This window comes from Melospiza georgiana, chromosome 8 (genome assembly GCF_028018845.1).
Source record: "Melospiza georgiana isolate bMelGeo1 chromosome 8, bMelGeo1.pri, whole genome shotgun sequence".
Classification (NCBI taxonomy): Eukaryota; Metazoa; Chordata; class Aves; order Passeriformes; family Passerellidae; genus Melospiza; species Melospiza georgiana.
In genome coordinates, this window is record NC_080437.1 from 18,005,331 (window position 1) to 18,027,528 (window position 22,198).

Here is a 22,198-nt window from a genome sequence, read left to right on the forward strand (position 1 = left end):
AAAAGGTAGGGAAACTCCTCTCAAAGCAGCACTGCCCTCTCTGTGGTCTCCAGTTTTGGGGAAGAACAGAGCCCAAACCTGCTGCTACTCTGCAGGGAAGCTCGAATAGATTGCTGGTGAAATGGAAAACTGCTGATTTTTTAAGGTTATGTAGAGAAAGGATCTATCTGGGCTCTCTCTTCTCCTCTGTGATGCAAGGAACTGAATCCCATGAACTTTAATGGCTGTTACCTGTGGTGTGCCTCTTGTACAATATTAACCCATAAATTTGACTTGACTAGCTACTGCCTCAAACCCTAAAAGATGAGCAGGGTCCAGCTCGGTCCTGCAGTAGTCAAGCATTGCCCATGGTCCCCGCCCATGGCCAGTCTCATGGGCTGGGAACAGAAGGGTCAATTCATCTCTGGGTGCATCTGCCACTGGGTGATGTGTTGAAACAACTAATAAATACTGTCATGTATGGACTGATTGATTTCTTTGATGCCTTTTTCATACCTGACCTTCATACAGAAGTGTGAGAGGAATGCTGCCTTCTGTGTCTTGATACTGCGTCTTCCTGAGGGTTAGTTATGTGTCCAGCAGGCTGTCCCTCTGTGCTTACCCCTTCTGGAGTCATCAGCTGGTCATGCTGCCTGAGCACCTTTGCTCAACACCAGGGAGCTAGAAATGAGAGAGAGATGATAAAAAAATCAGGCTGTTGTTTTACCATCTGAAATGAGCATGTCACTGTGCTTCATAAAGCCAAGATGTGCCTCAGAGCCTGAATCCAAGGGTCTGAGCCTCTGGGTGGGTGTTGGCTCCTACTGGTGAGTGAGTTTTGGCCTCTCAAGGCAGTGGACTGGAAAGTTGCTACATGGCAGTGGGCTGCACTTTCAATGCTGGGAGGTGGCAACAGCCCTGTCCAGCCTTCCCTGACAAGGGCTCCTTCTCTGGACTTGGCAGCATGTTGGGTAGTGGTGTAACAGCACCTTCCCCCGCTGTGGGAAAGGCAGGAGCAGTCAGCTAAAGGGTTGGGGAATAGGAATAAACTGGCTTCTGCAGTTTAGGGAGGGGATGGTGAACATATGGGAGTAATGGGGTGGTTTCTCTCCTGCAGAGTGCTGTTTGGGGCACTTTAGGTAACTGCTGTGGTCCTGGTGAGGCAACTGCCAGCTCTCCTAACTTCTACAGCTGCCCAAGGCATGCTCCCTCAGCTCTGTCCAGCATCTGTGCCAACGCAAAGAATGACAGAATCATCAAGGTTGGAAGAGACCTTTAAGAACTTCAAGTCCAACCATCCACCCAGCACTACCACTGTAACCCCTAAACCACTATATCATATCACCAGATCCTGATGCCTCTTAAACACCTCTGGGTTGGTGACTCCACCCCATTCCTGGGCAACTTATTCCAATGCCTGACCACCTTAACAGTGAAAACCCTTCTAATATCTAATCTGACTCTCCCCTGTCCCAGCTCTAGGCCATATTCTCTTGTCCTCTCTGTAGGCAGAGCAGAAGAGACCAGCCCCCAGTCTTCGCTGTAACCTCCCTTCAGGCAGTTGAAGAGAGTGATGAGGTCGCCCCGGAGCCGAAGCCGGGCTGGGGAGTGGGCGGGAGCGAGCGCGCGGTTTTACCCCGGAGGCTGTGTCGGTGTCACGGCGCTGAGGAGGTTCCCCGGGGCCTCTCTCGGTGTCACGGCGCTGAGGAGGTTCCCCGGGGCCTCTCTCGGTGTCACGGTGCTGAGGCGGTTCCCCGGGGCCTCTCTCGGTGTCACGGCGCTGAGGCGGTTCCCCGGGGCCTCTCTCGGTGTCACGGTGCTGAGGCGGTTCCCCGGGGTCTCTCTCGGTCCCGAGGGCGGGAGCGCAGCCCGCCCTGCAACCCGCCGCTAGGCGGCGCCGCCGTCCGCGCTGAGGGCGCTGCCGGCCGGGTCGGGCCGGGCCCGCGCCGCGACGGCAGCGGGCCCCGAACGGGGCTGGGACCGAGATTAGAGCCGCCCCTCACGGCTGTGGAGCGATCGGAGCCCAGCCTCACACGCACAGCAGCGGTCGGAGGTGCGCGCCCGCCCCGCGCTCCGGGGCTCTGTTGGCTGCAAGCAGCAAGCGGGAGGAGCGGGAACATCCTCCGCTGTGCGAGCGGGACACGAACCGCGGACGGTGCCGCGCTGCTCCTGGGCTGAGAGGAAGAACCGGCGGCAGCTGCTGAGGACACCCGGCGTCGGTGCGCGCTGTGTGAGCCCTCAGACAGCAGCAGCGGAGCGGGGAGCACGGGCCGTGCTGGTGATGGGCGCTAAAATCTGGCCTTGAGTAAGAGAAGTGCAAGGAAGACAGTATTTAGGCAAACGGGATTTTTTCAGACCCTCTCGGTGTGGTGAATCTCGCACAAAGCTATCCCAGAATTAGTCATTGTTGTCTGTGAGAATTCCCACGGAATTTCCCCCTCTTCAAAATGGGGACTGGGGCCAAAAGCCAGGAACTGCTCGCCGTTAAATCCCCCCTCAAAAAACATTAAAAAACCCCACAAAAAACCAAACCAAACAAACGAACGCCTACAACAACAACAAAACCACAAAACCAAAGCAAATGAAAATAACCCAAACAAACAAACAAACCAAAACAAAAAACAAAAACCTAAACAAATGAGCAAAAAGCTGGATCAAATAATGTCACTATGTGTAAACAGTGGAGATGTGGACAGGAGTTTTGTGAGCACATCAAGAACAGAATCTGGTAAAAATAATTCAGTTTTCCTCTCTGACAGGGTAAGGGCATAGTGACGGAGAGCTTTAGCTGCCAGTCAAGTGGCTTTTAAGGATGATCTAGATGGGATTTGGGTAGGTACCAAACCCACTGGGTAATCATACCCAGAGAGTTATCCACAGTTCACTGTTGAAAAGGAAGGGGTCTGTTGAGTGAAATTCAGGAACATCTGTTGCGGGTCTTTTTTTGCTCAGCACTTCCTTTAATGATCTGGGTGATGGAGGAGAATGTGCACTTGCTAAATTTGCAGATTGGGAAGTATCCAACGACAGAGTTATTTGCCTAACAGGTCTCCAGAATAAGTAGGAACCTGCTAAAGATCGTGTGCTTGGGGTTGCAGTATCAACAGGATACATCTGGGGAGGTACTGGGGAGAGAGAAGTGCTGGGTAAGGTCTGTAGAACACCTGCTGTGTTTGTGCTGGACCAGAGAGCATGATGTCTGAGTTCTGGCCCCATGGGGAGGAAGCTGAATGTGAGAGGCTGAACTGGCTTAGCTGAACCAGGAAGGCAGGTGGCATTTGTCAGATAGGAGTCATCTCCCAGAGCGCTCTGCTGCCACCTTGCTCACTTAGTTATTTGCTGTTTTCCGTAGTTTTTAATGTTTTCCCATGGGAAAACCTTAAGGTTGTGTCAGTTGTTAGGTAGCATTGAACAAAGTGCTCTCAGCTCAGAGCTGGTGTGTGGTTTGCCATCTGGTCTGGATCCTACATGGTGCAATACCTCTGACTGCAGAAACAGACCCCACCATCTTCTCCATACAGCAAATTGTCATGGGAAGGAAAAACCTGAGCCAACTAGCCAGGCTGCAGAGCCACTGGCCACATGTACTGTGTTTATTTTTTATATGTTTACACTTGATCTTTGAACCCTTTCCACTGGTAGCCGTTTCAGTGCAGGATATCTTGGCCCCCAGATTTTGGATTAGCTCAAAGCAAAGAACACTCTGTTACAGTGAGGGTGAGCTGACACTTGTGACTGCTTTCAGCATCTGCTCATAAATACCTTCAGAAGCAACTGAACTGTGGAAGAGGCTTTGGCAAAAGCTGAGCCATTTAGGAGCTTGGTTTGTGAGAGACCTCTTACAGTGTCCTAGTGAGGATCCATTCTCAGCAAAGAACTTGCTTTCTCTCTGCATGCTGACGACATTGCAGAACATGGGTTATGTCAGATTTGCCTGTCCTATTCTTCCTGGTAGGACAGTTTGTTGTGAAGGTATTTTAGGGCTGGTTTTTTTCTATCTAAAGAGGAAAACAAAGTATTGGAGTTGTGCTTTCCCTTGGAGCTTGTGCTTGATGAAGGGAAAGGTGATTGCACTGGGTAGAGATGTCCTGCTCCCCTGCTGTATGTGGAGCTTCCTTGGGCCCTTGGAGGGATCTGCTGCCTCTCTCTGCATTGGCTGAAGCAGCAGCTTTTCCAGGTGCCTGTAGAGCTCAGGAGGGCCACCTCTGTTTTACAGCCTTCCCAACAGAAGCTGAGCAGGGCAAGTTGCTGCACCTGGCAGCTGCCCTGGGGACCACTGCTTGGAGCCAGAGAGCCTGGGGGGGAATTCTCCTGCCCTGGGCTGTGGGAGCCCAAAGGCACTGGCCCCGTCCAGCACAGTGGGGAAGCCTGAGCCAGAAGAGGCTCAACCTTCCTGCTGCACTGGGTGCATGCAGACAGGGAACACAGAGCGGACTTGTTTTCCTCTTCCTACTGTGCGTGTGGCCTTTTGTTGTTCTGAGAAGCCAGGTGTTTGATATTTAAGTGAGGAACATGAACTACTCTTCCAAACTTCAACCCCTGTTCTAACTCGGACTGCCTTGTGCTGGTGCTTCTAAGGATGCTTACCTTTACCTGGGCTGCTGGCACTTGATTTCAGAATCTTCAGAATCAAGCAGGTTTGTGCTTTCAATAACCACACAAGCAGAAGCTTAAAGGGTTTGTGCCAACTTTTATTATCTTTTTTGGAAATGGGATTTGGGGAAGGGAAGGAGATGTGCAAGGAGGAGCTGATTGTTGCAGATGGGAATGTTTGGGATGTATGCTGGCAGCAGTGTGTCTGACCAAAATGACTGAAGCAGTAAAGCATGACAGCCAGGACACTGCCTCAGTGGATGTGCTTCCTTTACAGGGTTTTGGTTTTAAGGTCTACTTGGTAGATTATTTCACATCCAAAACAAGAAAGCATATTTTAATGTCTCTATATGTATTTGTATATATATATATATATATATATATATATATATATATATATAAGATAGATAGATAGATATATATACACACATATTTTATATTCTTACAACCCCCAGCTCCTGAAGGTTTTAAGTCTGAAGGGCCATGTGTATATATGCATTATAAAGAGATGATAATTGACTGAGACAAGGCTTCCTTACTGGCTGTATGATAAATAAATGGGCAAGATATCTTTCATTGAAATCTGGCACGTGTGCAGAGAATATGGTTTAGCCAAGCACCAAATGGCAACCCCTCTCAAGCTGTCCTGTCTCTGGCTATTTCCTGCAGGGGTGCTGTGAGGCTGCCTATGCTGTCCCAGGAATTTGTGGGGCTCACCCCTGTGGGGCTTGGAGGGGCAGATTGAAACATACTTGATTGTGCTTCCCATGGGTCAGGCACCCTGCATGTTGGGGCTCCTATTTCTCCACGGGGCTTCCAGTAGACTCTTTTGGTTTATTTTACCATGGAGGAGAAGGTTTGGTGGGCAAGAAGGGAAGGGGTTTTGAAGGGGAAAGACAGTCAAAATTCACCATACAATAGACAAATCTTCATAAAGGTTCGTCTGCCTGCTCGTTCTTTTCGCTCTTTCTCTCCCTGTCTCCCTCTTATGCTGTCATGTTCACTCTCACTCTGTGCAGGACGTACGCTGTTGTAGGGCTAAAGGTCTCCTTTTGTCAGGCTAAGGTCAAGTCCCTGGTTGGCAGCGGGCAGCCCTTCATACGGGCCTGTCCACGGCGTACTGGCAAGGGCTCAGGTTGGAGGCTGCCGTCTGCACCGCCGGGTAGGTGAAGTTGGCGTGCTGCTTGGCCTTCAGCCGCAGGCTGGCCAGGCTGGAGTTGCACGTGTCCCTGTACATGTAGGGGCTGGCTGTGGAGGCGTAAGGACAGGCACTGGAGGAGACAGCAGAGTTGAGGCTCGGGCTGTTCAGATTATTGATGTTTCCCAGGTTGTTGAGGCTTGGGGCCGGTACCCCAGTCACAGCAGTAGGGACCATGGATGAAGGCATGGTCATTGAGGTGATGGAGCTGGGTGGGGAGAACATGGGCTGGGAGGAGAGGGGACTGACGTTCATGGAGTTGAAGAATGGAAAGCTCTTGGCCGAGAGCGGACTGCTGGCAAGCCCCTTGGTGGCCCAGTTGTTGTAGGAATAGCTGGAATACATGTCATCGTAAGGCTGCATCAGTCCATTGAACTGGGCTCCGAAGCTGTTCTTGCACAATTCGGCCTGTTGGTTCCTCTCTCGTTTCCTCCACTTAGCTCTGCGGTTTTTGAACCAGACCTGCAAGAGAGAGAGAGGGAGGGCATGGGAACTGCTCTGGCTGGCCTTGAAAGGGGCCTTGCCCTGGTTTCTTTGCCCAGCAAGACAAGAGCTGTTGAAGAGCTGGCGATGCTCCCAAGGAGATGGGAGGCTGAGCATCAGGAAAGAGCTGCAGCAAGATGTCTGGGCTTCAGGGTCATCTCCCAGCAGGAATCACCAGGTGGTCCTCAGTCAACCAACAGAAACCCAAACAACTGCCATTTAACAGCACACAGAATGACCCACTTCAATCAACAAACAGATGCCCTTTATACAGAAAAAAGAGAGGAAAATACTTGCTGTATTTCCAAGTGACCACAGCTAGAAGGAGGGATTGGGGTTGTGTGACTTGGGAGCAAAGTATTTGAGGGATGTGGCTTGAAAACTGCTGAACAAAGGAAATAACTTATCTTCTTTTGACTTTGCCTCAGGACTGGCTTGGAGTGGGATGTTATAGGTCTGTCTTCTAAAAGGAAAATCTGTTAGTGTTAGAGGGGTTCAAACAATATAACTTCCTAGAGCATGGAAGCTGCTGGAAGGCTATTCATGATGCTGCTAACTCATATTTCTAGTAGCAGAGAGAAGCTCTCACTCCAGCTGGAGCCCTGCCACACCATGCCTGTGACTGCACATTGATTTGGGAACCCAAAAGAGTGCCCTCCAGCAAGGGTAAGGCTGGGGAGTGATGGTATGCAAGGAAAGGGTCTGCTGGGTCGAGGTAGCCAGCTGGTGGGGCTCTGTGGGGCAGAGCCTGGGCTTTGAATCTACCTGTATAATTGCAAGGTGGCCCTGGATGGGGAAGGCACCACCAGCATAGGGTTTGTGTGTGGCAGGATGTGTCAGATCTCAAGGGCAGACCCTAGTGAGGTGTTTCCAAGACAGGGAAATTTTTCAGTGCTCCTAATTTCCTTGCTTGGTTTGGGGACACCTTGGTCATGTATCACAGCAGGCTTCTTCCCCACAAGCTCAGGCCCAGGAAGGGCTGCAGTCCTACCCGGACTCGTGCCTCTGTCAAGTTGGTCCAGACTGCAATCTCCTCCCTGGTGCTCATGTCTGGATAACGGTTTCTCTGGAAAGTGGCTTCCAGCTCCTGCAGCTGCTGGCTGGTGAAGTGTGTCCTCTGCCTCCGCTGCTTCTTCTTGAGCGAGCCGTCTTCAGGGTTGGAGTCGTCCGTCTGGTTCTGCTGGGACTTCTCAGTGTCTGTGCGAGAAACAGAAAGATGGGGAGATCCCTGAGTTAACTTGAGGGCTTGGATGCACTTGGGGAGCCTATCCTTGGGGCAACCAGTGCATGCTCAGTGAGGTCCCGTTCCACTGCAGCCACCAGGAGTGGTCCCATCTCCCTCCCTTGTCCTTGCAAGCAGGCATCCAGCCAGCACCAAAAGCAATGCCCCTCTCATGTAGCACAGCTTGCCTTTGTTTAACTGCCATAACAGATGTTACCTTCCAAGTGACTGGATTTGGATTTTCCAAACTTCCAATATTTGGGTTTCATTTACAGTTCACATGGGAGATAGTGGCAGAACTTATCCAGATCAGAAGGTTCTTACTCTGCTTAAAGCTCTCTGCCTAAGGTGTCCTTTAGAAAAACTGAACAGAAATTGACACTTAGGACACAGCAAAAGATCCAGTCGTATCCCTCATGGACAAGGGATGGGAAAAGACAAATTGCAAATTGATAGCAAGCTGAGGCTCTTCAATTAATTAAACCTGAGAAGCACAAATTTTCATTCCCCTTCTTGCTCCTTTACATTCTTACTTAGCTGCATTTGTTTTGATTTTTAAAAATAGGGAAAGACTTCTCTTAGACCTTACCATGAAGTATTCCAGCATCTCCCTCTCTTTCTGCCCCTGCCCTCCTTCTGATCCACAGATCCCTCTTCTGGAGGCAGTGTCTTTTGTTTCACTGCCCATTAAAGTCTCAAAACTCTCCAGTGTTCACACTGACATCTCACTGAAATGTACAGCTCAGCCTCCTTCTGGGCATCAAGTCCATGTCTGCGTGCTGAGCTTTTGGCTGCTGTGAGTAGAGGTGGGCAGCTGTTTCCTTGTGCCACAGCCCTTTTTGGGGGCTGTGCAAATGCAAGCAGGCAAAATGCAAATAGGGGCAGAATGCAAATACAAATATCTTCCCTTCAGTTGTCCTCCATAGAGTGCCCAACTGCTCAAATGTGGGACTTTTTTTTATTATGGAAGAAAGCTTTGGCTTGTGTTTAATTCTGCTGGGAATCAAGACAAGTTACCGTAGAGGAAAATTATTCAAATGAAAATAAATAATTTCTCATGTTCAACTCCTTCCTCTGATCTAGAATCTGGGTGAAGCATTTCCAAATGAAAATCAGGTCTTCAGCAAGGAGAGAAGTGTTCTTTTACAATGGGAAATAGTCCACTAAACTAAATAGAAATTTTTGCAAATAGTTCCCAAACTGTTCCACTTAGAAGAAGAACCTTTAAAAAAATCCTGGCATCACTCTGATAAAAATGAAATTTTTGTTTGGTCCAGTTCTCTGAGTAAAAGCTAGTTCAAAAGGCTTCAAAGTCCAGGAAAATCTCAGTGTGAAGATGTCTGGTACAGCCCCTTAATGAGTAGGGAGGTAAGGAGACAGCAGCCTGGAATACAGTTGAGTCAGGGAAAAAAGGGATTCCATCCATTTCAAATGGAAGTGCTCTGGAATAATAGGCTCTGTCTTTTTCATTTAGTTTTTATAGGGCATGTGAGAGGCCTAAAGGAATCTGAGCCCCCACAGAGACTGCTGCAGGGCAGTGCTGTGCCAACAGTAGGTGCTTCAGTGGGCCCCAGACCTGGAAGATGCTCCTGTCTCAGGAACCCAGTGCCACTACCCTCTTCCTATGACAGTCTGTTAATTCAGAAATGTTTTCTGGAAAGCTCTCCTAGTACTTGCCTTTCTTCAAAGGGAGCAATCATGGAATTGCAGAGAACATTTCTAGGAGAACTGCTTGCTCTCCAGGGAGGAAACCCTGGGTGTGGTCAGTGGCTTGCTCCCCACCAGCCACCTCTGCTTCTGTAGCACATCTGATGCTATGCATCAGCAGGAATGTGAATGCAAGGACAGTGAGATGGCCATTGCTCACAGCAGCAGGTTATAAGTTGGTTCTTCTAAGCAGGAAGGTGCTATGTCCGGTTCTCAGCATCAGGACCAGTTTGTGTTTCCATCCAGGGTGTACCTGTACAAGAACTTTCCCAGCACACTCTTGAAAATTGAAAAGTGGAATGAAAGAGACTGGTTGTGGCCTTGTGGTACTCTTCTCATTTTCATGAGCATCTTTGTTTGTGGATCCCATATTCAGCAGAACTCTTGGAAGCATGCTCTTAATGTGGCTTTTTATAGTGGTTCTTGCCAAGAAGATTAATCTGATTTCTCTAGCTCAGTGCTCTAAACCAGTATTGGATGCAGGAGATTCCTGCACTATTTATCTCCAAAGGAGATTGAACAGGGAGTGATGCCACCCATCTGAGCTAGTTATTAGGAATGGCTCAATACAGATGAACAGGCAACATTTGGATTGTTTGTTCATCTGCTGAGCCTGGGTTAATTGGAGCCTGATGCATACAGGGGATGTGTTCTCACCAAAGTCCCTGACAAATATTCATTTCTGAAGGGATTGCTGTGAAGTAGGAGGCTGTGTCCTTATTGGGAACTCCTGCCCAGGACTGCCCTTCTTCACTCAGGAAGAAATTATACCAAGAGGGAAAGAAAATGGAATGAAGGTACCACTGCTTTATGGGCTACATCTGGGTGAAAGAGATCACAGTGTATCTTGTTTGGTATTTGTCTTCTCAACACCCTCTGGTATACCTACTTTCCATAAATCTTAAGTCTAAGGAGAAGTAGGAATCCCAACTCTGAGCCTTGAAAAATCTCTGCAGTTCAACTTGGTGTTCTCTTTGTTTCCATACCTGCTAGCTGTGGTTTTTTCTGTCTGTCATCTCTTTTCTGCTTCTTCTATAAGCAGGGAATAAGTGTCCTCTGTAAAAGGTGCAGAGTTTTGACAGATTGTAGTGGGGACCCAAACTATGGCAATGCAGGGAAAGAAATGAGCCCAGAGAAAGGATGTGGGTGCCTTGAATCCATGCCAAGAAGCACAATATGGGGAGATGTGGGGCAGTTCTCTACCTCCCTCACTCTTCATCCTTGCTCTCCCCTGACCAGTGCTGCCTGATGAAACCCAACAGAAGGGGGTGTCACTAACCATGCCATACAACTGGAGGACACTTGAGATCCCTGAATGCTGAGCCTAGACAAGCAAGGTTTGTGTTCACTTCTTCAAGATCTCTTATTTGTGTGGATGAATGAACCTGGGCCCAGGAAAAGTAGGGAGGCAGCTCTCTTGAGGGGAGTCAAGAAGTGTCAGAAGTGTAGCTCTGCCCCTGTTCCAGGCAGACCTTGGTAGGCAGCTCTATTCTGCCTGACACTGCTGATGCATGGCTGCCATCAGCCTCTGCTGCAAAGTTACAAGCTGCACACAGGTAATGCTGGCAAGTCACCTCCCAGAACCATTTTATTTCTAGACTGCTTAAGACAGTGGGGAGTGATGTAGCCAGGCATCCAACACTTATTGTCACCCCAAAATAGGTCATGGAATATATCCTGTACATGTTCGCCCACTCGGTGAAACGACTGTGGCCATAGCTGGAATTATCTGCTCATGCCTAATGGAAAGAAAAGTCAGTGCCTAAATTGGCACTTCTACAGCATGCCAGGGTGGGCTCAATAGGGAAGGCCACTTGAATGGAGACACTGCCATGCATCCAAAGCAGCTGACGAGGAGCCACTGAGCTTGGGGATGTGCCCAACTAAGGTACGTGTGCAGTGGGGAATTTGTCAGGCAGATTCTCTGACTCTAGTTATCCCAGTGTAACTCCCTTCATGATACTTTCTCTGGGGAATTTTAATCTGCATCATTATCCTTATTAGCTTTTGCATGCGGGTGAGCCTGGAGGCTTTACACGGAGAGCAGCGGGCTGTCCCCAGCCCTCACTCCCTCCTGCTGGCACTGGCAGAAACAGCTTTGCATCCTGACAGATCCAGAACAACAAGGGATGGAGTGGTAATCGGACAGATGTAAAATCCAGAGGAAACCACAGCATTTGGTAGCTGATTTCTGAACAGGTGTGTATGGTGATGTTCCTTATTCAGAGCCTGATAAAGAATTCAGCAGGCTTGGGGTTGGTTCAGCCTTTGGGAATGGTCAGAGGCACCTCTGTAGGAGAGCAGCAAGGCATAGGTGAGGAGACTTTTTCAGTTAAAGCAGGAGCAAGACAGTGCTTCCTTTTCATCTTAATGCATGAACCTGGAAAGTTCAGCCTAAGGCTTACCTTTTCCATAGAAAGTTTAAACCCAAATAATTTAAACAGAGGTTAAAAAAAGAGAACAGTTTAAAATTAGGTGTAGACTTCTGCACCTTGGATCCTGTTTAGGCAAATACAATAAAATCTTGATTGGGCTGTAACCTGACTTGCCTGGCTCTGGTCTGCCATGGGCTGTGCTCTTGTGAGCAGCAGCCTCCTACAGCCAGGGCCACATGACCCCACCACTGGGATGATGTTCTCACCCTCCCAACAGCTGTCATTGCAATATGGACCCTTATGCCTTTCCCCTGCTTGTTGGCACATCCATGCTGCTATGGCATTTTTCTGGCTCCCAGTACAAAGGGAAACTGTCCCTCTGCAAGCCACTGGCCACCCAGATCCACGAGCAAGGTTGGGACAGGGTTTTTCTTGTATCTTGGGCCTTGCACTCACCGCTGTGGTCCTGCCCTTTGCAGCTGTGCTCATGTTGAGGAGTTCCAGAGTCCGAGAGAGACAAGGCTGGGCTGCGAGCCTCCGCGTCTGCCAGCAGGTTGAAATCCATGGGGCAGGGATGGGTGGGTGGAGAAGGAGGAATCTGAAAAACAGTAGTCACGGGGTGATCAGAGAGATCAATGTGTGTGTGACCTCTCCTCACCATCTCCAGCAGGGACTTGCCTTGAGGAAAGGTCTAGGAAAAGGAAAGGATCCCTGTGTGATCCTTGGACACCTTTGAGTTTCTTGGCTGGAAAATGGACATACTGGGCTTTCAGCTGAGCCTCCCTATCAATCAAAGATCATCTAGTGACACTTCTATTTGCAGCCTTCAGAGAAAGAGCCTCCAATTTATAGGTGACATTCAGACTGAAATAGCAACGCCGGGAGCATGCTGTGTAATGGAGATCTGAGGAAGTGGTTCTGGGCCAGCCAAGGGCTGTTAGCACCTTCCCCAGTCATCCCACCTCTCCCATCCTCCCTGCCCAGCTTCCCTCCTCTTTCTCCCTTGTTTCTCCACAAGCTGGCCAAGCCTAAGTAAAGCTGTTCAGAGAGCACTACATGCACACATCCCAAATGAAAAGCATTCTTGTGCTGGCACTGATAGGAAGGCACATCAGCCTGCCATTTCTACACATCAGAGCCATTTCTACAATCAGAGATCCAGACAGTGCAAGCAGACTCCTTTGGGGTACATTCTGAAACCTGAATTAACATGGCAATCACATGCTTAGGTGCCTGGGAATGAGTGGTCCTGGCCATAGCAGGAGCTTGCTTCCAGCCCAAGATCATCCTGACTGGAGGCTTCCCATGTCCCCTCAAGAGACTGGCCTGTGCTGGTGAGCCATCTTCCCTGGCTGAAAGCATCCCAAATGGGAAGCTGTCAGTGCTGCTCCCTACAACTGCAGGAACCACTGTGACTCTTCTTCCACCTCTTTCCACACCTCTCTGTCCCAATATCAATTCTTTTCATCATTCACTTCCTTATGGACCCTGCACCCTCCACCTGTATTTCCTAATGGAGCTCAGCTGAGGGCACCACTTATTCTGGACCACACTGGATGCTCATGAAGAGGCAGGCATGAGACAGTAAGTGTTCCAAGTCTGGCTACCTCTCCTTGGAAAGGTGAGCTGGCCCTCTGTTAGCCCCTAACTGAATTTTGGATCATAACCCAGCAAAACACAGGATGTTTCACTGCCACCAGTGCACAGTTTATGAAGGTTGGATCCATTTGAGGGGACCACAGCAGTTTCTGAAACTTTAGCCACTCCCAGCTGATACCTCACCTTCCCAGCTAGGGATCCTTTTTCTCTAGGACACAACAACTGATACATTGTTCCAGGATCTGGGACCCCTGGGTTTAGGGAAGTTTGGACCAGGGGTTTGGAACTTTCAAACTTTAGGTGGAGATCAGTTGTAAAGGGTTCCTGGGTGGTGAAGGATTGCCCAGCCCCTCAAATCCATGTGTGTCAGGGAGGGAACGTGCTGAAGACAGTCTGGACTGTGTTAGTTTTTAGACATGTAAACAAGAGATTAATCACATAGCTGTTGCACCTCATTTGGACGTGGATGACAGTGACTAAGAATGTATTTTCAGAGCTGTCTAAAGCCTCCTTTAGTCAATTTGCACAAGGCTGCTGCCAGGGCCCAGGGCTGATCCCCATATCTACAGTGTGCTTTCCAGGCTGCAGTGAGAGAGAAAGGAGCCATTTCTAATGGTTATCTGGCTGGCTTCTGCAGCAGATCTCGTTCACAAAACCCCTGCAGTTTTCCTTGCTCTTCACTTGGCTTGACCTCCGTTCACTGCCTGAGAGGTCCACCGCCTCTCCCAGGTACTGCTGGGACAGTCTCAACACCAACCTCAGCCAGTGCTCTCTGGAAGCAGCACATAACAAACCAGGACCTGGTTCTGCTTTCCCAGACCTCTGGCTTGCTCTGGGCTTCTCGTCTCCTGTGGGAGAGAAGTGGCAGGACTCTGTCTTTGCCATGAGGCTGGTTTCCATTTCCACTTCGTGGCAAGCCTGACCTTTGATGTCTGCTGGCTGTGTTAAGCTCCTGCCAGCAGCCAGGCACAGCCCTGTTGCATTCTGCAGTGTGTACATACATGAAGTGATGTGACAGGGGCTGTGTTTTCTTTAATGCCTTTGCATGGAGTAGGGGAGTCCATCTGCTGCTGATATTGCCATGGCTTTTAGCATTACTCTCAGAATTATGCAGAAACGCGCAGTGAATTAATTCCACGGATTAAGTCTTGATTAAGATGTGTGTCACTTTGCTGTCTCAGAATTTATTAAGAGCCCTTCTTGAGTCTGCAGCAGATGGAATTTCTGCCCAATGTTTGTAGATGATAATTTCCCCTCTTCTACAGCCATTTGCATATGATTGCATCTGTCAAGCACAATTTCCTCTCTTCTAGAGCTTGACACTGTACTGGACGATTTAAGGAGGAATTCAGATCCTTGCCTTGCTGTAACTCAAGGACAGTGTCCTCCTGTGCAGGGTCCTGTTTGCTCTTTTTTCCACATCTTGCATTGCTTTCATCTGTACAAACTAGAATGAAGACAGGAAAACCAGGGAGGAGTATCTTACAGAGACAAGGTTCCACAGGTTTAAGTGACAGCACAAGGCACAAGGCTCAGGAGAACCTAGTCCTGGTATTGAAAATTTATGCCCCATCTTGGGCTGCGCCAATGCAGTGGTTGCAAAGTTCATCCAAGCTGCTGGACAAAACATAGCATGCTTAGCCTGCCTCTGAGATACAGTGGGTACTTAGATTGAAACTGGTTATGAAGGGTGGCCAGTACTGGGACTTGTGGCTGAGCACAAGTTTGCTTTGTGAACTGAATTTAAAAGCAGGAGGATTTCAGAGAGAAGATGATGTATGTATATATGTAATTGCACAAACTACTGCATGTGCCATATGTGGTAACATCAAGGAATGCCTTCTCAATTTGCTCTGAGCAGGTCATGGAGAAGCAAAAGCAAGAGGGGAGAGGGATCTACTCAGCATGATTATAAAAGCAGGAAAAGTCTGCAATGGTGACAGCACGTGAGCTCTGTACCAATGTATTTACCCAAAAGCAACCCCATGCTACTGACACAAAAGGCTGTAAGGTATTCTTCTAGATTATACAGCCCTTTTGGATTTAAAAAAAGATGCTTTCATCCACATTGGGTAGATCTTGCTGTAGGCAGAGATATTAAAAAAGTCAATGATAAACCTTCATGGCATTTCTACTAAGTTGTTTGCCCAGTCTCAAGGAACCAATGAAATTGGCAACTCAAAAGTATTTTTAAATAAAATCAAATTTACCATCTTCATCTGACTCTTCATCTCACTTTCTTTTAACATAAAAGAACATTTTCTTTAGGGACAGCTCTGTACTAGCAACATGCAGCCAGGCTTCTCAGAGGCTTCAGTTTTGTGAAACTAGTCATGGCTCCCAGTCTGCTCCGGCACCTGTAACTCCTTCCATTGATGTGTTATTGCCCCTGAGATAAAGGTTCCCCAACCTGTAACAAACACATCTCTTCTTCCAGTCACTGCCCATGTGAACATGCTGTGGCCACCTGTACAAGACCCTCCAGCCAGACAGGGAATTGCCATCCCTTCTCCATGGCTGTGGTGGAGGGCAGGGGAAGAGCAATCCTGGCTCTGGGCCTTTTCTCTTTTCAAATGTACACCCTTTCTATTTCTGTGTCAGCTCCCAACTACTCAAGCCAGGGACACTTAGGCAGTACAAGGAGGACACTCCTTCATGAGGAGGGCAACCTTGTTTACCTGAAAACAGGAACAAGGATTGTTCCTGTGAGCCATCTCCTGGTTCTCTGTAACACACTGCTCCATCACCTGGGAGCGAAGAGGATTTTGCTTGGGGGTCTTTTTCTTTGAAGGGCTGAGAAGGAAACATAGAGGCTGACTTCAAGCAAAGTAAGGCTAATTATAGGAGTGGCTTTTGTGATGTGGGTCTTGCCCATTGAGAGCTGCCAGAGACTGACTAGTGTGTGCTACTCAGCTCTCTGCACTGCCTGCAGGCTTCCTGCTGGACCTGCTTTTGGCAAGTTGATCTGGATGTGAAAAGCTGTCTCTTGCATTGTTTTGATGTTATTTGACATCCCATGGGCATGCAGGGATGCTTCAGCAAGGGCTGATGCTTCAGGTTGCAAGATAGCAGCACAATGACCACTGATGACCCAAGGATAGGAGGGAAGCCCTAAGCTGGCCTCTCTCAAGCAGATCCGCACAGCCCTGTGGATCTGTGAGTTTCCTGCCTCCAGCCAGGGCCAGAGTAGCTGAATCTTCTGCTTGGAATTGCTGATCTCCACAAAGAGTTCAGGGTTGCCCCTCAGGCTGAAAGGTGCTCTGCAATCATTTGGGGGGAAGTGTCCTTTCATTCTTGCATCCCCTGAGGTGAAGATAGGATGTTACACTAGATTCTTAGGGTCAGAGCTGTCTCTTCCTGCTCCATCAATCGCAGAAGTCAAACTACTGCTGATTGCTTCACTCCTCCCATGCTCATGTTCCCTCCCTGCTGGCTTACTTTTAGGAGAGATAAACATTTGGGCTTCTATTTAAATGTACATTTTCAGAAAGATGATCTGCCTCTGTACTTTGGTCCCTGTGAGGGGCTGAGACAAGGTGGAACACGCCCTGCCTCTCCCTCTACTCATTGTCAAAGAGGAAGTGATTGAGAGTGTGCCTGTTCTCTTGAGGAAGAGCATTTTGTTCTCTGCATACATGTGTTTGTTCAGGCAATGGTGCTATCAGAGTGCCTGTGGGCTGCAATTAAAAGTACCACATGAGCACAGCACATGAATCGTGCAGCAACCAAGAGTCAGATTCTCTTTGCTGACCAACACAAGCGCTGCCTGTGAGGGGCTTTCCCCACTGCTAGAAAGCAAGAAGGATGGGGTGCAAAATGAGTTAATATTTGTTTCCTTGAGACTATAGAAATATAACTATGGGGAGACCAAGGTCACCCACTGCTAAACACCTCAGTGTAGCTTTAAATCTCTAATCTTAATGGAATTGCAGCAGGAACCAAGAGCAACCATTAATCACTGGAAGATAAACAGCAGCAGCCAACTGGTGACCCGGAGTGCAGGGCCATTATGGGACAGGAGAGCAAGCTGCCTGCCTCCAAAAACATCAGGCTGTGCACAGCCTCAGGCTGCCTGAGCAGGGGTTTCGGGTGCACACTCACAAGTGGATCATTGACCTCCAGCAAGGGCTGAGTCACAGGTTATAATAAACTGTATTTCTCGTTTTAGTCCCTACAGCTGGGCACTAACCCCTGAGCTCCTGAGGGGTGGCTTGGCAGTGGTGTGTGCTGCTTTGAAGAACACGGTGTAGGGGTTTTATTCCTCTCATCAGTAGGAATTGCCAAAGCTCCCTGAGGCACTTAGTGGCTTTGTTGTCAGAGCAAGTTGTCTGGCACTGCCCCACACACAGATTGGGCCACAGAGCACTGAGAGGTGTGCATGGTGCCATGGAACTGCAGTAGCCCAGGCTCTTGCTGCCAGGCTTCCTGGCCACAACTGGCAGCAAGGACCTGAGAGCTGGCAGCCCTCTGATGAGGGGGTCCAGGTTATTTCTCTTTTTGTGCGGGGCTCTAAGGAGAAGTTCCCAATAATGTGAGGTGGGAAGAGAGTGAGGAGGTAAGGTGCTGCCACTGACTTGTCTTATGATGTAGGTAAAATTATTTGACTGTTCTGGGATTGTATCCTTCAACTCAGAAATCACAAAAATGAGCATATCTGAGCTGGTGGAGGTAATGAAGCAAAATTCTTTTAAATGCTTTCAGTTCCTCAGATAAGAGGTGCTAGGAAAATGCCCGACCATGCTGGACCCTGCCTAATGCATTTCCTGGGGGCTGAAGGCAGCCTGCAAGATGGGATCAGACAACTTGCTTCCCTCACATTGACATGAACCTCCAGCTGCAGCGGAGGATGATGGCTGAAAACCTCTGCTCTGGGTGGCAGAGGGTTAATAAACTGCCTGTATTCCAGAGGATTATCACAATGGAAATGTCCCAAGGATTGACAGCTCCATACCCATGTCCACAGCAAAAAAAGCCCACAATGGAATGTGTCCTGTTCGCTTATTTGATGGGCTGCACTGTGCCCCTGTGCTGTGGAAGCGCCCTGATGTCACCATGCCCCACACACAGTGCATCGTTCCCCACAACAGGTGTGTCTGCAATCCCCCAGACTGCTGCAGGCCCTGCCAAGCTGAAGCATTGGCTTCTGCACAGGCAGGGTAATATGCTTGGGCTTGGCTCAAAGCAAGTTCTTTACAATAGTAAAGAAAGGTGAAGTAAAGGTCTAAAATCTTTAGACCTCAGCGCTACCCTTAGCATACCTGGATGGTTTCTGAAATGGCACACAAAATTTGGAAACAAATTGCTAACCTTAGCACAAAAGAAAAGCTCTGCCAGACTTTCTGCAAAGTTGGGGTTTTTTCCCTCTAAACTAAACATTCATAGTTCTTGCATTCTTGTGAGCATTGTGCTTCAGGTCTCACTGTGTCCAGCCCAGTTTCCAGTGTCCCTTGGACACTATACCTCAGTGGGGTGTTTGGCACCTTGGATCTATCAACCAGGACTGGGATTTTCATTCTGACAGACTGTGCAGTTATATTAATAAGGCTACGCTTTGTTATGGCTTACTTTGTTTGTTAGGCATCTGGAAAAAAATAAATCAGCAAAAACTCAGTTTTGCCCAAACAACTTTCAATGGCAAAAAGTTGCTGGCATGGTGTGGATCCACCATGCAGGAGTGCTAGGACTGAGAGCATGGTATGCAGTTATAGGAGAAGAAAAGTCCTTTAGGGAAATTAATCTCTTTGTTTTGGGGAAGAGAGAAAAAAGGCTGATTTCAGTAGGAAATTCTGCCTGGGAAAATCTTGCAACTGAAATAAAGGATCTGCTAAAGTGGAGTGCCAGCACTGGCCTGGCTGGAACATACTGACTCTGTTCATCCCCACCTGCCCTTGCCCATTCCTGCAGCCCTGTCAAGCTGGCTGCAAAGCAACTCGTGCCACTACTGAGGGATCTGCCCGCATCTGCATGAGAGAAACAGCTGCACAGGCACAGTGTACAAGGGATTGGGATCTGCTCTTGCGGAGCCAGGAGCAAGAGGAGACAGTTGCAAGGCAGGATCCCGGGCAGGAACGAGAGGTGCAGGCAGCCTGTCTGCAGCTCAGCCAAACACACGCTGCTCATGCAGCAGCAAAGGCCACCAGGGCCTGGCATCAGGAGATTGGTATGTGTTGCTGTATTTAGTTGGGCAATTGTATAAATTTGACTAATTATTCTGGCAGTCAAAGGAAACTGGCCTGATTCCTACGGGGGCTGTGCTTGCAGAAGCGGGGCTGGGTCATTTCTGTATCTCTGTGGCTGTAAAGTTGGCTCATTTTAGAGAGGCCCAGATAGCTCTGTGGCTCCAGCTGCTGTTAGGAGATTTGTATGCAGATGAAAGGCTAAATCTGATGTTATCGAAGATGTAAATGATTCTCACAATTAGTAAACACGCTCAAGAAAGTTCGTCATCAAGTGGGTAATGAGGGGGTTGAAGGTTGGGATGGATGCCCTGCCACCAGCATGTCACACCACTATGGCTGTCTGACCTCCATGCACTGTAGGGCTGCCATCCATCACCACTTCTGGAAGTCCTTTCTGGAGAACTTCAACTTGATAATAAACATTTGTTCTATGACAGAACTCAGCAAAACCAGCAGCTAGAAAGAAGCTTTTTTGGGAGGAGGGGTGGTACTAGATCGTTGTTTTAAAATGACCTGACAGAGCTCAGCAGGTTGCAGAGCTGCAAACGGAAAAGGGGTAACTGCCAGAAATTCTGTGATGGCCCCACCAACCACCATGGCCAATGAGCAGCTCTGTTGGTTAAGGAAACAAGAGGCCAGAAATTGTTGGCTTGCTCCAAGGGATGTGTTGTCTTGGTGCAAACCGGCAGTGCTGGAGGGAGTCAATGTCTGCTGTGCTTGGCTGTAAAGTTTCCTGATGATTTTTCTTTTTTTTACCCCCAAGTAATTTGTATTTAAATTTTGTTTAAAGCTCTCTGGCAAGAAGAGCCCTGTAGAATGAAGAATGCCGTGAATAAAACAAGTGGATGATCTCAGCTCACAGTACCCCTCCCCTCTTCCTTGCGATACTGCAGCTGGTAGGGCTGGGGCAGGAGAAGGGTGCTCCGGGAGGGATGCTGGAGCTTGCTCCCTCTCCACACTCCATCTTTATGGACCTTGCAACATGCCCTGAAGGTCAGCCTGTTTACCCAGACACTGTTTGAAGGGGCCGAGGGAGGCAGTTAGCAAACACTGCCGGGGCCGATCCCGCAGTGCCTCGCACCGTGCCGGCGGGATCGGGCCCGCGGTCCGCCCGGCTTCCCTGCCGTGCGCCGGCCGCGAACGCGGCTCGGGGCCGAGGAGGAGAAAGGGCGGGCGCGTGAACAGGGAGGGCTAGCAGCCCTTCTCTCGGAGCCTCTCGCCCAGAGACCCCACTCGAGGCCGTGGCAAAATGTCTCACGTCCCTAAATCCAGGGCACAATAGTCGCTGCTAAAGCAAAACCAAGAGGTTTCACTTTGGGAATCCTGAAATGTGGGAGTGCGCTGCCTAAGGACTGTATACGAAGTCTGCCTTTTTTTTTTTTTTTTTTCCCTCCACCCCTACTCCTCCTTCCACACCCCCCCCCTTTCCCCCGCCAAATCCTCAGTTTTTCCATCTGCTCGAGGCCGCATCCCATGCGGAGCCCTGGGAGGTAGGCAGTTTGGGTGGGTAGGAGAGGAAGCTGCAGAGCCCGAATTACTCAGCCAGTCTGGCCCTCGGGCGATCCCATCAAAGCGGCTCGGAGAGAAAGGGATGGGGCAGAAGGATGTGAGCCATCTCACAACGCTGCTGCCGGTCACACCACGTCCCGTCCACGGACGAGCCTGCTCCGGGAACGGGGCTGTACAGCCAAAAATGCCCATGCCTGCCCAGACCCTGTCACCCTGAGGGCAACCTCTGCTGCAGCTCCAGGGCCAGGGAACAGCTTTCCAGCTTTTTTCCCACCCTGGCCTGCGACTCGGGCATATCTGAGTTCAGGCTGTTAAAACCCACCCAACGCAAAGTAAGTTGTGAAACCCTTTTAAATGGGATAAGAAAGTCCATATTTTTCATCGCTTTGGTATTTTTTTCTGCTTGGGTATGGATTCATACAGAGGCTGAACTTTATGGCTCAATTAATTTACCTTAACGATTTATTTTTTTTAAATTATCCTAGTACATCCAGTCCTCTAAAAAGTCCTATTTATTTTATTTTGGAAGAAAACCTCCATGCATTTATTTTTTAAAACAACAGCCTTGAAATAAATGCAAACAAAAAAAAAAAACCCCAAACCCAACTCACAGAACTGGAAGTTGGGATATTGTGGCACCAAAAATAAAACTGATGGAACAAATAGGGAATTTCATGTGGTTTTCATTGTCAAGTCTAAGCTCAGAAACAAACAGGAAATAAAAATGGCTAAAACAAAAGAGATTTCTTTTAAACTGTGTTCAAATCTAAGTGGGGAGCTGCTTTATGTGGGAGCGATTCTATGTTTATTTGCTTTTCAAAAAAAGGAGTAAATAAAAACGTCCACACACAGACAGGTCAACTTGATTTACCGTTAAATCCTCATGTTTCACAATGGTCATTTATAATCAGCTTTTTAAAAAGAAAATTAGACTCATATAAATGGCAGCATTGCAAAGGAGAGAAAAGGCAATGCGGGGGGGGTGGGAAGGCTGTTTCTGTTTTAAATAAGGTTGAGGGGAAGACAGAATGGAAAGAGAGAGGTGGAAGTAACTGCGAACTTCTAGTCATTTGTTTCATTCCATCTTTGTCCTTTTTCAGTTTTTGCAGAGAGCTCGGCAGGTGCTGAACATTCCAGCCTGTACCACACCACTGAAGCTCCCCAAGTAGCAATTTAATGTAGGTATTTGAAAAGAATAGCCTATAGGATCAGTGCTGTGTGATTCAGAGTGGCATATGTGCTATATCCTCCCAACAGAAGTATTTCTCAGGCTCTCAGATTTGGGATTGTGAACTTGTTTGATAGGGGTTTATAAACAGGTGTCTCGATCACAGTGATCTGTGATCTCTGATGG

The 22,198-nt window shown here is 48.7% G+C and overlaps 1 protein-coding gene across 1 annotated transcript; it reads right to left on the bottom strand.

Annotated features, from left to right (window-relative positions):
• Nucleotides 1-5,668: 5,668 nt before the first annotated feature.
• LOC131086002 (pituitary homeobox 3) lies at nt 5,669-12,122 on the bottom strand. The gene is made up of 3 exons (XM_058028619.1): nt 12,014-12,122; nt 7,245-7,450; nt 5,669-6,232 (listed from the first exon to the last, which is right to left on the bottom strand). Exons 1-3 carry the CDS (start codon nt 12,120-12,122, stop codon nt 5,669-5,671), a joined length of 879 nt encoding a protein of 292 aa, XP_057884602.1.
• Nucleotides 12,123-22,198: the final 10,076 nt, after the last annotated feature.